Source organism: Hippopotamus amphibius, chromosome 5 (assembly GCF_030028045.1).
Source record: "Hippopotamus amphibius kiboko isolate mHipAmp2 chromosome 5, mHipAmp2.hap2, whole genome shotgun sequence".
In the NCBI taxonomy this organism is placed as follows: domain Eukaryota; kingdom Metazoa; phylum Chordata; class Mammalia; order Artiodactyla; family Hippopotamidae; genus Hippopotamus; species Hippopotamus amphibius.
This window is the reverse complement of record NC_080190.1, coordinates 146048068-146066116: the sequence shown is the minus strand read 5'-3', so window position 1 is coordinate 146066116 and position 18049 is coordinate 146048068. Positions and strand designations below refer to the sequence as shown.

General features: G+C 36.5%; 1 protein-coding gene across 1 annotated transcript in view; it reads right to left on the bottom strand.

The window, feature by feature from the left end:
- PKHD1L1 (PKHD1 like 1) overlaps positions 1–18049 on the bottom strand; it is a 154188-nt gene that overhangs the window by 34989 nt on the left and 101150 nt on the right. The window contains exons 51-59 of the mRNA XM_057736239.1: positions 16190–16341; positions 15068–15227; positions 14351–14522; positions 9899–9987; positions 9386–9534; positions 7991–8120; positions 6513–6631; positions 3495–3624; positions 1857–2030 (exon numbers count right to left, since the gene is read on the bottom strand). Coding sequence (XP_057592222.1) covers positions 1857–2030; positions 3495–3624; positions 6513–6631; positions 7991–8120; positions 9386–9534; positions 9899–9987; positions 14351–14522; positions 15068–15227; positions 16190–16341 — 1275 coding nt within the window. The remainder of the gene's footprint in view (positions 1–1856; positions 2031–3494; positions 3625–6512; positions 6632–7990; positions 8121–9385; positions 9535–9898; positions 9988–14350; positions 14523–15067; positions 15228–16189; positions 16342–18049) is intronic.

The window sequence follows — 18049 nt, the reverse complement described above, 5'->3', positions numbered from 1 at the left end:
TAAAATCTGTAAGAACAGATGTTTTTAAAGCAGTCTTTTAGATTTACACACTGAAATATTTCCAGATGAAGTACTGTGTGATTGCTTCATTCATAACAGAATAGATACAGAAACACCCTAAGTGCTCATCAATGGATGAATGAATAAAGATGTGAGATACCTCCCTCTCTATCTATCTACCTGTCTATCTATAACATTCCACTGTATGTATACATATATCATTCAGCCATGAGTGAGAAAGAAGGAAATTCTGTCATTTGGGACAACAGGGACAGACCTTGAAGGAATTATGCTAAGTGAGATAAGTCAAACAGAGAGATTTAAATGTGCATGATCTCATTTATATGTGGAATCTAAAAAGGCTGAACTCATAAAAACAGAGAGTAGAAAGGTGGTTACTAGGACCTGTGGGGTGGGAGAAATAGGGAGCTGTTTAAGGGTATAAACTTGCAACTAGTCAATAAATAAGTCCTGGAGATATAATGTAATATACAGCTTAGGGATATAGTAAAAATACCATATTATAAACTTCAAAGTTGCTAAGAGACTAGCTCTTCATTGTTCTCACCACAAAAAGATAAATAATAATTATATGACATGAAAGAGATGTTAGCTAGCTACTGTGGTAAACATATTGCAATATATAAATGTATCAAATCAACACAATGTACACCTTAAACTTACACAATGTTATATGACAGTTATATCTTAAAAAATAGATGCTTGTTGATTCAAAATAATCCATGGGCTTGAAGAAAGTAAGTGAGCACATAGGTCAAACAATATTGGCCACAGTTGGTATCTGTGGTAATTGGTGATGGTAAGTATTATACATTTCTCTGTTTTTGAAATATGTTTGAAATTTTCCTTCAAACAAAAGTAACAGATCAGTTGTGCTTGTTATGAAATGCTTTCTGTTTGAGTGCAAGTTTGGGCTAGGTGTTACCTAAGGTCATTGTTAACTTGATAATTATTTTGCCTGTAAAGATAAAATTAGTAGAATAATGTTAGGAATTTGGTTCTGGAGAGTGGCATCTGGACTACATAATCCCTCTCAAGGCTTTATTTTTCAATGTGTTAAAAACAAGACAGCAGGCCCAAAATGGAGTCACTTTTGCTAAGCCTGAGAACGGACTTGAGGACACGGGGTGGGTAGTGGGGTGAAGGAGAAGCTGGGAAGAAGTGAGAGAGTAGCACTGACATATATACACTACCAAATGTAAAATAGAGAGCTAGTGGGAAGTTGCTGCATAACACAGGGAGATCAACTCGATGATGGGTGATAACTTAGAGGGCTGGGAAAGGGAGGGTGGGAGGGAGTCGCAGGAGGGAGGGGATATGGGGATATATGTATAAATACAGCTGTTTCACTTTGGTGTACAGAAAAAACTGGCACAACAGTGTAAAGTAGTTATATTCCAATAAAGAGCTTAAAAAAACAAAACAAAACAAAACAAAACAAAAAACAATCAAAAAACCAGTTCATCAGGAATGGCCTGATCAGCGTGGCTTAGATAATCTGCTTGATAAACCTCTGCCTCCCCTTACAGGGAAAGTAACCTTGCAGTAACCCATCCTCTTTTTTGCCAAATATAACTACCTTGTTCCTGCTCCCTTCTGCCTGTAAAAGTCTTTTATTTTGCACAGCTCTTTAACAGTCCTTTGTAGCTGCTAGATTGGATGCTCCCAATTCATGAATCCTTGAATAAAGCCAATAAAGTCTTTAAAATTTATTCAGTTGGATTTTGTTTTTTAACACAAATGATCCTATAAAGGAGTGAGGATTATTTAAGAACCAAACACAGAAGAGACCCTGCTATATTTCATTTAGAAAAATAAACTGAATTTGTACTAACCTTTAAAAGTCACCATATTTTCAGTGAATGAGCTGACTAGGACACGTGCACCAAAAGATTCCTTCAACCAACCTGGATAATCCTCACCAAGTATTTTGATGTTTCTACTCAGTATCCCAACATCAGCTGCTAATGTGTAGCTCTGACCAGTTCCAGGAACACGGTATCTTTCAGCTGCAGCAGAAGGACCATTAGATTACTATCAACACTGAGAAATACCTGTCTTTATTAGTTTCTTTGCAGCTCACAGGCCACATAACTTTCTAGTATGCCAAAAGTGAACACAAATATGTGAACTGATTAGAGTTACACGCTTAAAAGTACACAGATGGCAGTCAGAAATTATACCATTTTATTTATAAAATAAATATAATCAAAAGTATTTCTTCTATTTACAGCAAAAAGATTATTATAGTCAGCACTTATAAAGTTACTGCTTCATAAGTGTTTTGCAGTCACTTCGAATTATACACAAAAACACTCTTGTGAGACAAGTTGGGAAGCTTATTGTAATTTTAGCAGATCAGGACATGAGATAGAGAAGTAAAAGAACTTGCCCACAGCCATGTGGAGAATCAGCAACACACAGATATTACCTCTCCTGATGCCTAAACCTTGGTTTGTTCTGCTTTTTCTGTGACATATTTTGCACCAACTACAATTCTTTATAAATATGCAGTAGTAGAGCAAACATAGTCTGTACCTTTACATCTTAATAATTTTAAGACATAACTAAATTACATTCTACATTTCTAGAAGTCTTACTCAAAACTTTAAGACAAGCAGGTACGTTTCAAACAGAGAGAAGTGTTTGGTACTTTAAATGAAAGAATCTATACTGTCAAACTTCAAAAACTATTTTGCGATTAAAATGTTCTTCAAAGAAACCTTTTTCTTTTGACTTAAAGAAAAAATATGTGATACAGAATGATAGACACATGCTTCTATCAAAATGCTACTTAAGAAAGTTCTTTTAAGTTTCTTTTTCATGCAGCTCAGATATCCATCAGTGTATTATGCTGCCTTAGCTGGAGGTCTCAGGAGCATCAGAAGCATCGGAACGGCTTTTCTAACATTACACTGCCGTCTGCTTCCACTTCCTGGGATTCAGATGAAGGTAGCATGTGAAATGGGGAAAGGCTGGGGTGCTGGGAAAGCCCTGATCCTGCACGTTGAAAGATCATCTTCCGTTGATTCCACCGAATTCCTTCTCTCCTTGAGAATGAGAGTTTTTACCATTTTGCCGTAGCTTGTCTAAGTGCAGTTACCCCTAAGGAATGTGCCCGTGAAACAAATCAGGACAAAAATGCTCTTGGATCAAGGGTTCTCAAATTTCAGCGTGCGTAAGAATCTCTGGAAGCTTGCCTAAAACAGAAAGTGCCAGCCTTACCCCACAGAATGTAATGGTCACTGCTGAATACTTACTGAATGAATAAATACATACAGCAGGACTCTTTGCAGCCAACACACAAACAGTAGCGCCCTTTGGGTACCAGTGCCAATCTGAGTGATATGCTTCCGTAAAAATCTGTGAGATGTTTTTATCAAACAATTGCAGTTACAGAGGAGAGCACGAAAATGTGAATATTTCAAGACATTTTAATTACGTATCTATTTGGTTAAAGAACAGGCACTTACCGAAGTGAGTGTAGGAAAGGGTATCATTGAGAATGAGAATTTTGTGATCATGCAGGATTTTAACGATACTTCTAGTTTCCGTCTGGTGTAAATCATAGCTTGTGCTTGTTATCACAACCTCTTCTCCCTCCTTAGAAAAATTCAAGTGCCAAATTCAAGAACAATTGAAAAAATAGCTTTATATTCCTTAATAGCTATTAAATAATTCTAATTTAATTTACATTGGTTACAACCATGGTATTATCGGAGGGAACAAAGCATATGTTTAGGTCTCTAAAATAAATATACTTTTGTTTGATAGCAAGAGTTCTATATTTTGAATGATCTCAACATTTCCTTAAGTTGAATTCAGTCACTTCATAAAATCACAGGCAGTATACATTTTAAAAATTAGATCAAAGCAAATATATTCATATTTTTATTAAAAATCGGTCAGGATAATATTCTCAAGTCTTAAAAAAATGTTCCCCAGATTTCTCTTTCACACAATTAACTATCACTGGATATTCCTGAAAGGTTAAGAAAGGCAGAGATAAGTGACAGAGCAAGATCAAGTTTTAGAATCTCTGTATGTTGAATATGACCATCTCCTCTCTGTCATCCAAGTCTCTGCTCAAATGTACTTGCAGCAGAGAAAAAAGACCTTTTTCCTCTACCCTTCCAAGTTCTCCGCTGGGACCTCTGTAATAAAAGGCAGACTAATAAGAGAAAAGCATATAAATTTATTCAATATAAGTTTTACACAACACGGGAAACAAAGACCTGAAGAAATTGTTAAACCCGGGCATTTTTAAGGAAGAGTGGAGAGCAGAGGACAACTGTGATAGGGTGTCAGCTAAGTGTAGGAAACGGCAACAGCAAGGCTTGTCCGTTCAGATTCGTCTCTGCGTCCCCTTGTCTTATCAACTGCAGTTGGCACTCGCCATTGGCACCTGCCATCTCCCTCTACAAGGATTAAACCGTGTGCTACTGCAGCTGCTGACTTTCAACACTCACTGAAGGGTGTTCGGGGTGGGGAGAGCTGAAATGAGGCACTCTGTGCTCTGTGAAAAACAGGTCTTCAGATAGTTAGATATTTTCAGGAGCCAACTTTATGAGCCCAATTCTTGTATCTCCTCATACCTAGCAAAACATTAAAAATCCTTCATGGTGACGACTGCTCCTCGTGACGAGCAGAAACCTTCTGTAAACAATATGTGCTTGATGGTATGTTTTTCCCTTTCACCACAACCACATATATACTGAGCTTCCCCCTTGCCTCTTTTTTTAAAAGGTTTTTTAAAAAAGTTATTTATATATATATATTTATTAGCTGAATTGGGTCTTCATTGCTACATGCGGGCTTTCTCTAGTTGCAGACAGCAGGGGCTACTGTTTGTTATGACGCGCGGGCTTCTCATTGCAGTGGCTTCTCTTGTTGTGGAGCATGGGCTCTAGGCATGAGGGCTTCAGTAGTTGTGGCACATGGGCTTAATAGTGGTGGCTCACAGGCTCTAGAGTGCAGGCTCAGTAGCTGTGGCGCACGGGCTTATTTGCTCCGCATTACGTGGGATTGGCAGGCGGATTCTCAACCACTGCACCACCAGGGAAACACCCCAGCCCCTGCCCCCGCCCCCACCACCACCTCTGGCCTCTTTGGAACAGTTTCTCAGAGCTATCTGGGATGCTGTCTCCCGGGCTGCAGTCCTCATTTTGTCTCAAATAAAACTTAACTCACAGCTCTCACGTTGTACATTTTTTTTTAAGTTGTCAATCTTCAGAGCTGAGGATGATCCTTTCCTCTGGGTACAGGGAGGGCAACTCTCACATGAAGGGTTTATGGCCTGCTTCAGGGGAAGGCCAGAAAGTCCTTCATGCACGCACAGAAATTTCTTCAGCTTCAAATATTCAATATTTGGGGGTAGCATGTCCTGAACCCTGTCATACCCTTGAGAGAGGCTTTCCTTGGCCTCTCTACTTAATGTTGTCTGCCACCCTCTGCCATGGCAGTCTCTATCACACCTGTTTTATTTCTTTCGCCACGAAGATTATAATCTAAAATTAACATATTTATTTGTTCAATTAGTGTCTGTGTCTCCTACCTCAATGCAATTTCCCCTACAGTTTGACCAATTTCTTCACAAATGAATCCTCTATGCCTAGAAAATGTCTGACACTAGGCTAAATATTAATTGTATAAATAATAATAAATGATAATTGGATAAATACCAGGGATATTTAAATCATTTAATCACCTTTTAAAAAGTAGTCATGCCTCAACTATCACAAATACAAATGCATTGTAAGTAGATTACAATACCTCTCCATAATTCCTCCTATTTACTGATTTTGCCCTACATTCAGAGAGCCAGCCCCATATGTTTTGATGATTTGTATTCATTTACTCAGACTAAGCCTCTCTTTGTTCTGTGACTTTACAGCTCATTCTCAGCAGAGTGGAACTGGCTGAGATCTGAGAGCCCAGAAAAGGAATCCATCCATTCCCGAACCCTTTAACATCTGCAAAACATGTGAGCCTGTGGCCTATGCAAGCCTATGAGTGCAGTAGAGATGGGAATTGCCACCATTCAATTTTACCAAAATCTGTCATTTAACATGGGCATGTTTTGAATATCACTGAGCGTCAGGATGTTTCCTTTCCAAATGCTTAACATGTAAAATCACAAAATTAGAAGTAAAGAGATAACCAAGATAACAATAAAATGTATTTAAAATAATTCTTTTTTCCATTCTGCAAGAATTTGGAAACAAATATACTTTTACCCTCAAGCTTTCATATTTTCCTTTCATAACTAATATATCCATAATATTCTTTATACATTCTGAAGAACCTGTGATACCGCAATTTTTAAATGCCTGCTATCAAGTCAGCTTTTTGAGTGCAAGCTAATCGCAAAATATACATTTCTTGTCTGGTTAATCGTGTGAGAAAATAAATGTCCATGAGAATAAAGAAGAAACCTTTTTAAGCTGACCCATTGCATGTTTTCATGTTCTACCACATAGTAATTCCTCTACCTGCCAATCCACAACATCCATCAGAGAGAGGACTTTGGAACCTGCCTCCGCGGTTTCTGAGAGCTTAGTTTTATATATCGAACGTGGAATTCCATGAAGATCCAGCTCACCAAACACCCCTGCAGGATAAAAACACACCTATTTATTCACCACACAGAACTGAGCATAAAATGAAACAGTTTGTAGATGTATTTTAATAAGCTACTGAACATTTAGAACGAATAGAAAGAATTGGGGTTATCTGCTCAGGGCTATGTAGGAAGGCTTTGACTCTTTGACCCATTTCTAAGAATCTGGTCCCTAGAAATTAAATCCAGTACACAAGGATACATGAATGAGGATGCTTAATACAACAATATTTGGAAATATTAATCCAAATAGAATTAATACAAATGTGTATCAATAGAAGAACGGAGTAAATTAGAATACATTACTAATACCGTAGTATAATATGCTATAAAAAGGAAGAGTTTTATATGTAAGTATCGATCTGGAAAGATCGACACATACATTCATACTATGTTAACAAGAAAACTGCACAGTAATATATTTAGTTTGACCATGTTTTTGTATAAGGCACCACAAGTCATTTTATGTAATATGAATATAGGCATAGATAAAAAAGCATGAAAAAAACATGTAAAAATTGCTAATGTTAGTTTCCTCAAGAGGAGAGTAGAATTGGAAAGATGCGTTTTTTTCTTGATATTGTTCTGTGTTGTTAGAAATGTTATTTTTGAAATAAAAAAATAAATATTTAAAAGCAAAAAAAAATTAAGATGGAATTTGTCTGCCTCAGGAAATTTTTCTTTAATATTTGAATTTGTTTTGGAAGAGCTACTTCAATCTTAAGCCATTTTTTTATCCCCTTATTTATCATCACTGTTTTTAGAAACTGTAATCTGGAGCAACTGCAGCACGTTTATGTGTCTTTTAAATAAATATGAAGTGGTATTAATAAAAGCAGTTATTTATTGGGACCAAATTAAACTCTCTCAGGTCCGTTGCTTTCTAGACTCGAATAGGAATACATACAGCCACACAAATGCAGGAGTTATGATTGAATAACTGATAGTAGAGTCAACTGACTCAGATTATTAATACTGTATAGGAATAATGTACGGGAAAGTTACCTTTTAGGGGAAAAGTACTAAAATATGAAAAGTGTTATTGCTTATATAAAAGAAAGATTATGAAAAAAACAGATTAGAGAAGTAATATACATATGCAGTGATTCATTAATGTTAGTTTTGCAATAAATTACATTTTGGTTTACAATACACACTTCTATATTTTAATGTGACAGGATTTAATTTTTTTAAATCTCGGCAACTTTTATAACCCGTTACACAAATCAATACTTGTAAAAACTTCTGATACCATAACATAGTGAACTGATAACAAGTCTTTTAGTGCTACACGTTTTAAAGTAGATTCTCAAAACTAATATGACTCTTTGGGTATCTGGAAACACATACCTAAGACTTTTGATCCTTGATTTGGTCCTTCTGGAAGAGCCCACTCTGGGGTAGAATGATTCCCTCTCAGAACAATCTGTAATTCTCCTTTAAAAGGGCTATCTTCCCAGCCACCAATTAATCTACCTCCCTGCAGTGAAGCAGAAAATCGTTAATACTTCAAAATTGAGCAGGAAAAATTTCCCCATAAAAAAGGAATTAGGAAGACTGGCAGCCTCCCCTAGGCAAAATGAATGAACTTTTTGCTTTACAAAGAACCGTATTGCAACTAGAAGTGACCTTAATTTAACCCATCCACTTTGGGATGGGCAGTTTAAACGATTTTTCCAAGGTCAAATTCAATATCGACTTACTGCCAGAACTGGACCTAAAACTGAGACCTCCTAAAACCTAAACTAGTGCTGTATGCACAGGTCACACTGTATCTTAAAATGCAGTGTATGTAAAATATACTCTTCTACTTACATCCAAGCTATGCTTTCAGGAGCCATCACTGTTAATAAAAATCGCTATTACTAAATGCTTGCTGATTTTACGCCAGACATAACATGCAAGGCTTTACATATTTTATATCATTTAACCTTTACACTAAACCCATGAATTGGAATTACTATTCTCATTTCATAGGTGAGAAAACTGATGCTGAAAGAAGTTAAATAACTTAACCTGTTATCAAACTATTAAACAATGAGGTAAGGATTCAATTGTAGCATTAATTTACCTCTCAGCTCTGTATCTAACCGAAATATCACACACCTTTAAAGCATTAATGGCCCAGTTTTACGAAAGAAAGGCTCCCATTTATTTTTTAGTGGTGCTTAATAGCTTTTTGGTTAAGCTATTCTTTTAAATGAACACCAGTAAAAGACTGACAGAACAATTAAATTGATTAAACTGTTACATATTCAAGAACATCTGAGGTTTATGAGAGAATGAGGTGATTATTCCAAACAACTGAAATATTTTTATTAGTCTGCTCCTGGTTTTCATAATGCCATCTACATCCATTCATTTGAAGAAATACTGTTTGCTTTCTTTAAAAAAAAGGCTTAAAATCCTTTAATTTTTTTCTTCAGAACTCCAGTGGATTCTCTGTTAGTTACAACAAGCTGTGAGTTTAGCTTTACCTAATAATAATACAAATATTCTAAAGGATTGAAAATGAGGAAACCTCACACTAAAAAGGTCGCATGATAATTACTGCTTAAGGAATGTGTCATTAAAATTTAAAGGAAAGCAGAAATATATTTAACTTAGGCTTGCATTTCATGGGGTAGAGCCAGTTGTGTTTTAATCACATCAATTGAGTATGCTTTCTTATAATTTGCTTAGTAAATCTCCAACATTTTAGCATTTGGCTAATAAGGGTATAAATTACAAGACTGTCACCCTTACCTTCAGTGATATGTAGGTAGCATTCAAAACAACTTTTCTGTAAGAAGACTCTGCAGCTCCCTCATTATTTTTATCTTCCAGTTCTAGAACCCCCCAAATAACGAGTCTTTCCATTGGTGGAATATCTGTGTCTGCCACAATCCATGTTCCTATAAAACAAGACTTGGATGTAAGGAATATAACATAACCCATAGACTACAGCCTATAGATAAAACACTGACAGCCTTGTCAGTGAGTCCTAATTTTGAAGTTCGTGACCTTTTTTCCACACAATGAATAGTTCTTGTCTCTCTCAGAAAATCTATTATTCTTAATATTCAGGTTTAAATCCACATAAAACCCAGAAGCGAGGTCTTGCATCCAGGACGCAATAATTGAATCCATCTCTGCACATTTTCTCTTTCCGCAAGGTGTGCCACATAAAGGTATCTACCCTAACTGCTATCTATTGTGGTATCTATCCTAACGGTGAATAAGCACAAGCATTTTATTTATTTACATTTATGCATCTACCTTCAGGAATAACAACGTTTGCTCCTGGGTGAGGTATGGTATAATTATTTTCTCGAGATGATTGCCAAAAAGAATCATTTGACCATAAGCTGAAAAGAGAAAAGAAATATTTCCATTAAGTATTATCTCTGTCTACTTAATGAGCATCTCCTTAGCGTGTGGCACTATACTAGGTGTTTCGGGGATGAGAGAATGCAAATTAGATAATTTCACTAAATAAACAAGTTAATGCATGCAATTAGTTAAGTACTCAACACACAAAACTACCTATATAGTTTTTTTCTCCACTGAAGAAAACTATCTGAATCACTTTTTCTTCTACCAAATCCTTATTGTGATACCCTAATTTTGTCTAACATGTAAATAACTTGATTTCCTTATAAGATTTCACACAGTGGAAAAGTGAAAAGAAATGCAACCTTTGTCCTTACATATGGTGCTATTTCATGGGGAAAGGGATAGGAGGGTATATAGTTGGCTAGATTCTGTGAAAGAGGGCTGGAAGAATGGTCTCTGAATTGGCAAGGAAGGGTCAACAAGGGTAAGCCTCTGGGCTGTGGCGGGGATGGCAGGTCTATAAGCAGAGTGCAGGTTATGTTAAATTGAAACAAATATGGAAAGCATGTTGGAAGAGAGATGGTCTCCACTTTCCATCACTATGCCTGCTAGAAACTATCTCAGTGCAAATTGTTACAAAGAATGTTATTATAAAGTTGATGGTATTTTTTCATTTAAAAATGTTCACAGGGATTGAACATTTTTACTCCTGACCTAGTAAAAATTTTTGAAAATTCTATGATACTAACGAAGAAATTCTACAAATAACCAATACAGTTTGTTTGGTCAAAAGCATATTTTTATCACACATTTGAATTACTAAGCTGTATTACTAAAAAATCTGTTGATCAAAAATCCTGTTATAGAAATTTTGTCTTCATGGATTTAAAAGAGAGGTTAGCAGTTAAAGGATCATTTAGGATTATCTAGACTCACAATAATACATTTTTCATGAAGCAATCTCAATGAAGGTTTGTTTAAAGGTTGTATGTTCCTAAACACCTTGATCAGCATTGCACGGATCCAATAGCTGAGTTCATCTGGCGTTTCTCAAGCCTTTCATTGTTACCCCAGCAGCACTATACTACATGCTATACAGTCTTCTTCTAATTGCCCATTGTTATGACCAATAAAGCCTAGTACCTCTTGAACTAAGCATCTGTATGTTTTGTAGCTAGAACTGTATATCCTATTCCTGATATACCAGCTTTGGATCAAGACTCTGTTTGTTTTCACTGATAGCTACCTGCAAAATACAAATCGATAATTCCCACTATAGCTATATCTAGTGAGCAGAATTCATATTGGGGAAAAAACCTATCCTATGACATATACATGCAGTGTATCAACACATACTTCTATCACATCCTGGTCTACACCAACCTAAACCTATTACATGAGTTGTAATAAGCACTAAGTAAATATTTAATAATTTTATCTACCTTAGACTATCTAGGGCTTTTTGGCCAATAACCTTGATGGCGCATATCTCCTCTGAAGTTCTCTAGACTCTTTTTATAAGCCTCCCTGCTTTCTCCACTGTCCCTCTGTAACACAGAGTAGTAAAAGTGGCCTTTTCAAAATGTAATGTCACTTATCAGCTGAAACATTTAGAGGCTTCTCATATTTCTTAACACTAACTGCCTGCCTGATTGGGCTGATTGCCACCTGTTTCCAGCGCCATCTCCAGGCCACTCTCCCCTGCTCACCAGGGTCCAACCTTGCAGATTTCCTCTCAGTTCCTGGATATGCCACACTCTTTCCCATGTCAGGGCCTCTGCCCAAGCTGCTCCCTTGGCCTAGAACCCATCCTTTGCACAGCCAGCTCTTCCTCATCCTTTGGCTCTCAACTGGAATGTCTCCCCCTCTGAGAGGCTGTTCCTAACCATCTACCCAAAGGAGGGCCCTGCCATGTTGTTTATGTCCCAGCCCTTATCCATTCCCTTCCTTTATCACAACTCATACTCACATACCTTACTTCCTGTTTACTTTTTTGTTTGCTTGCTTGTGTTGGCATCTGTCTCTTAGGACAGAATGTGAGTGTTACTGGGGCAGGGACCACATCTATGTTGTTCACAACTGAATCCCAGCACTTAGCACAATGCCTGGCACATAGCAGGTGCTCAGTAAATATTTTTTAATGGTTGAATGAATATATAAGCAAAATCAATTATTATTCTTTTGTGCAATAAGTTATCTCAGTATCTGTATATTTGGAAAGCATAATTCATAAATAATATTGATTTGTACTCGATGCACAGTAGTGGGCTCTTCTGTGCCCACTAATTGTTAACTTTTATCATCACCATTATTATTTTTATGGTTGTTATTTGCCCATAAGGTACACAAATACACATCAAATCAGGATCATGCCTTTAAGCTTCTTAAAGACTAGCACTGTCATGTAATAGTACCATATATGATGGTATATATAATTACTGTAACATAAGGTAGAAAGTGATGTTTCACATGAGAAATAAAGGTAAAAGGCTTTATAAGTTTCAAAGACAGAAAAATTATTTTTAACTAGAAGAATTAACATATATTTAGGAAATCGAATATCTGAAATAAAGTTGTATTTTTTTATTTTTTATTTATGTTTTTACTTTTTATTTTTATTTTTTAAGCTCCTTATTGGAGTATAATTGCATTACACTGTTGTGCCAGTTTCTGCTGTACAACAAAGTGAATCAGCTGTATGTATACATATATCCCCATATCCCCTCCCTCCTGCAGCTCCTTCCCACACCCCCATCCCAGCCCTCTCTATCACCCGTCATCGAGCTGATCTCCTGGTGTTATGCAGCAGCTTCCCACTAGCTATCTATTTTATATTTGGTAGTGTATATATGTCAAGGCTACTCTCTCACTTTGCCCCAGCTTTCCCTTCACCACCCCAGCCCCTGTCAAGTCCATTCTCTACATCTGCATCTTTATTCTTTCCCTGTCACTGGGTTCATCAGTACCATTTTTTTAGATTCCATATATATGAGTTAGCATATAGTATTTGTTTTTCTCTTTCTGGCTTACTTCAACTGATGAATGGAGAAAGAAGACATGGCACATGTATACAATGGAACATTACTCAGCCATAAAAAGGGATGAAATTGAGTTATCTGTAGTGAGGTGGATGGACCCAGAGTCTGTCATATAGAGAGAAGTAAGTAAATAAGTTGTATTATAAGATTTGACCAAGACAGTTATTCTATCTAAAATATGATAAAAATGAAGTTATCTATAAAATAGAAACAGACTCACAGATATAGAAAACAAACTTATGGTTACTAAAGGGGAAAGGGGGCAGGGAGGGATAAATTAGGTGTTTGGGATTAGCACATACAAACTACTATATATAAAATAAACAAGTTCCTACTGTATAGCACAGGGAACTACATTCAATATCTTATAATAACCTATAATGGAAAAGAATCTGAAAAATGTATATGTACAACTGAATCACTCTGCTGTACACCAGAAACTAACACAACATTGTAAATCACCTAAACTTCAATAAAAAATAAAAACACTCACACACACAGACACAAAAAGACAGTTATTCTGGAAAAAGAGATGCCATCTGCTCAGAAAGCATTGGTTCAATGAGGAAACAGTTTTTGGTGCTGTACTGGAAGTGTCATCAACAAGTTTTGTGACCTCAGGTAATTCACTTAAGGTCTTTGGGCTTCGGCTCTCCCATCTATATAATAAGGGAGTTGGTCTAATAATCCAGATCTAATGTTCTGTAAGTATGAGATTCACAGTAACTTTCGCACATAATCTTTGTGAGATTTTTTCCATTTTGTCATCAGGCTGGTTGTAAGGCTTAAGTGAAGCAATGAGTGTGGAAGTGCTTTGGGACCTACAGGCACCTTGCAGGAGGAGGGCACCAGTATCTCAGCCAGGATGACACAGGAAAAGGATGCTGTCAAGAATTACTGGACCAGTGTGAGGTGATACCTCACTGTGGCTTTGACTTGCATTTCTCTAATGATTAGTGATGTTGAGCATCTTTTCATGTGTTTGTTAGCCATCTGTATGTTTTCTTTGGAGAAATGTCTATTTAGGTCTTCCACCCATTTTTGGTTTGGGTTATTTGCTTTTTTGATATTAAGCTGCTTGTATATTTTGGAGATTAATCCTTTGTCAGTTGCTTCGTTGGCAAATGACTTAGAGGAGTGGGATAGGGAGGGTAGGAAGGAGTGGTGGGTAGGAAGGGATATGGGGATATATGTATAAATACAGCTGATTCACTTTGTTGTAATTTCTATAATGTTTCAAAACATTTGAAACAGCAGAAACTGGCACAACAGTGTAAAGCAATTATACTCCAATAAAGAGCTAAAAAAAAAAAAAAAGAACTACTGGAGTATATCAACGAACAAAAGGCCTGTATACTTATATGTGGCTGGTCGCTTCCTGGGAGTTGGTTTTCTTGATGGAGGCTGTACAGGAAAGCAATCCTGGAGAACACAGCAGTAAGCTTGGAAATTAATAACAACATCCTTCACATAAGGATCCAGGGTCCCATAAATGGACTGGCTCTGATGAAGGTCATTTTTTCCTGACACTGAAAGCGAAGTAAAAGCAGTGTAAACTAACATGATGATCAAAGTACTTGAATGTAAACAAAATCATGGCAATTTGAAAATACTATTTAGATAGTAACTTGGTATAATTCAAATGTATGGAATAGGTATGAAGAAATTCTGACAAAATGCATGTCTTATTGAGAAGCAGAGTCAAAATATCTTGACAAAAACACATATTTCAGAATCCAATTAAAATTTATTCTTAAATATTTTCATTTTCCAAAAATAGTTAAACAATAAAAATAGAAACAAAATATATGACAGTTCATTGTACTTATTTCCTCTAATTTTGTGAAATAAATCTTGGGGTCAATTATGAGTGTTGGCGCTACCTCCAAACATAAAAGGTAAGTTCTTAATTCAACTCAAGGCTTTTCCAGGCTAAATTTAGTCTCCATTCTTTAATTCAACAAACATCTATTGAATCCTGCTACATTCAAGACATCTGCCCATTAAGCAGTTTTTCTCCTCCTTTAGATGAAGCAATAGATAAAACAATCACTTTTGCCTACTGAATACATACCCAAGTAATATAGAGTACTAGTGTTTGCTTCAAGGTGCCAGTCTCCATTCTTGCTAGTATTCCAGTTCAATGGATTTGAAGAGCCATTCCTCATATCAACAATATTAAACATATCAGGATTTTGAGTGAAGTTATGAGATACGATCACATAGTCTTCTTCCTACAACAGTTTGCAAAAAAAGTGACTTGTTTTATATGTTAATATCCTGTGTAATATACACTAATTTGATGATGTTAATTAACCCCTATGTTGAAACTTAAGTTTTGTTTTGGTTTGTTTTTCATCTTGCATTTATATTTTGTTTATTAACGTTTTACCTGTCTATGGCAATAATGCTAACTCTATCACTAAGGTAATGAAAGTCTGTCTTTCTCTCTCTATAAATATATATATAAGTCTGTATATATATGTATGTGTATATATACACACATACATATATAGGTATACATTCAGAGAATATTTAATTTCTATAATATTTCAAAACATTTGAAACAGTATTGTAATTTTTGGCTGCCCACAGGTAGTACAAGTAGAAGAACATGAAAAGGGATGAAAACACCCAATTCAGGATACTGGTGACTAGTAGCAGTGGAGAGTGGGGATTGATATCAGAGCCACTAAAGTGGCCACCATCTAAAAGCCACTTCATCTAACAATGTTTATTTCTTTAAAAAAATCTGAAGTAAACAGTCACAGAATGTCAGATTCAGATAGAGCTAGGTGGTGGGCATACAGGACTTGGCCTATTACTTTCTATAATTTTCTGTATTTGCTGTATTTCACAATACAAATTATAAAGCCCTTAACTGTTGCCCAAAACATCATAAGCACTCAATAAATGTTAGTTATTATCATGGTAATAATGACAGGGCACAAGCTTAGTACTACAGGAATGTGGCAGAAAGGTTGCTTACTTCTGATTCTTAACGAAGGGTTTTTTTGGCTTGCTTCTGAGATCTAGGATGGGTCATGTAAAGTGTGCAGGACTCTACCAGGTCAATATGTGAGGCAAGAGCATTCTGGGCTCACAACTGGTATGAGCAAGGAGGAGTGTGTGGACTGCATTTGAGTAATATGCAATCATAATTATTAGAAGATGGATTACACAACTCTTTGCTTACCTTAAATCCATAGAATGTTGACATATACGATATGTTGGTTATGTGATCTACACCTTTAAAATACCAGTTAATGTGCTTTGCATTTGGAATCAGAGCCATCCATCCAGACATATGAGTCAGTCGTTTCTTCTGAAAGGGAACAATGCTTGTGCCTGTGGAAGAACATAAGTCAAAGAATAGTAATATCTACCTCTAGAAAATTCCTTCTCTTATGAACAGCTGCAAAGGTAAATATTAGTCTAGTCTATGGAAGTCTCTAAAGAGGTCAGTATAGCATTTCATTACTTACGTTCTAAATGTCTTTGTTTACCTGAAGGCCGTAATGTTTAATACCACACTGAACTGAAACATAAAATAATTCTCACTTGGAATTTTGAATTGGGATGGACCCTTATTCCTTAGGGAAAAATGAAATTGAAATATGATGATGATAATGGCTACTAAGAGAAAAGTGCTGAAATATGAGTACAATTTTTAAATATCATTGATCTATTTTTTAAGCACTTAATTCTTCAGAATCCTCGATTTGCAGAGTATGCAAATATATGTCCTAAACTTTATAAGATCCTCCTATATTTGTTGCATTAATCAAAATCAGCCAAACAAGTATGAATGGAAAGCTTTGATTTACAGCTCTTAAGGAACTAGACTACCAGTAGACCTACCTTTAACCCTGGCCATGATACCCTAAATTTTGTGAATGATGAACTTGGAACCTGAACTACCTGTTAGGGGAAAAAGATTTAATTTGAGAGAATGCCTGACAACTTCAGTTGAAAATTTGAAAAGATCTCTCACAATATAAAGAAAAAAAAAATCTGTGATTAACTAATTAATTCTATTTTTTCCTCTCCCTTCTTTCTTTTCATCTCTGATTGGATTTACGTTAAATTTGCAACCTCTTCCCTTACAAAGTTAGGTGGAAGCTGCTAGGAGCAAGATTACAAAATAAACTGTCATTCTTTTCCTTTGGGGATAAGGCAAAACAAATTCCAATACCAAGGGGGAACAAATTCTTAGGCTTATGAATTAGCATTAAGTTTTGAAGAGCCCATGACCAGAGGCACTAAAAACTCACAGTTTAAAAAGACCTGCAGTTGGACTTCCCTGATGGTCCAGTGGTTAAGAATCCACCTTCTAATGCAGGGGATGCAGGTTCGATCCCTGGTCAGGGAACTAAGATCCCACATGCCGTGGGGCAACTAAGCCTGTGCACCACAATTAGAGAGCCTACATGCCACAATGAAAGATCCCACATGCCGCAATGAAAGATCGCACATGCTGCAACTGATTCTGCCTGCCACAACTAAGACCCAACTCAATTAAATAAGCAAATAAATTTAAATATAAATAAATAAAAAGACCTGCAGTATATGAGAAGAACCATAATAATTCGGATTATTCAGCAAATATGCATGCCTCTCCCCTCCTTGAGGGCAGAACAGATTTCCCTGCTCTGTTGATATTGGGTGACTGCTTTGGCCCCTGGACTATTAGCAGAACTGACACTGCAAAGACTTAAAAAGTGCTTGCTGGGTGAAACAGGCCCTCTTGAGCCTGTCACTGCAATGCAAAGAGGCTCCCCCTGGAGAAGAGTGGGTAGCACACTAAGGTGACCTCTGGCATAGGCAGACAGAAAAATTATATGGATCTTGGGGGTCAGAAACCTAATTCAAGTTACCCAAATGGAAATGTGCTACTTCTTACCTATTTCCTAGATCCAAGCCAGTTCACAGACTGGAAGCACCTCCACTGAGTGGGAGAAATCTGTGGCCATTTATCAGGCTACTGCATACTAGGCAGAGGAAACTATTCAGACCTTCCAAGAGTCGTTACTGATACTAACTGAACTGATACTAA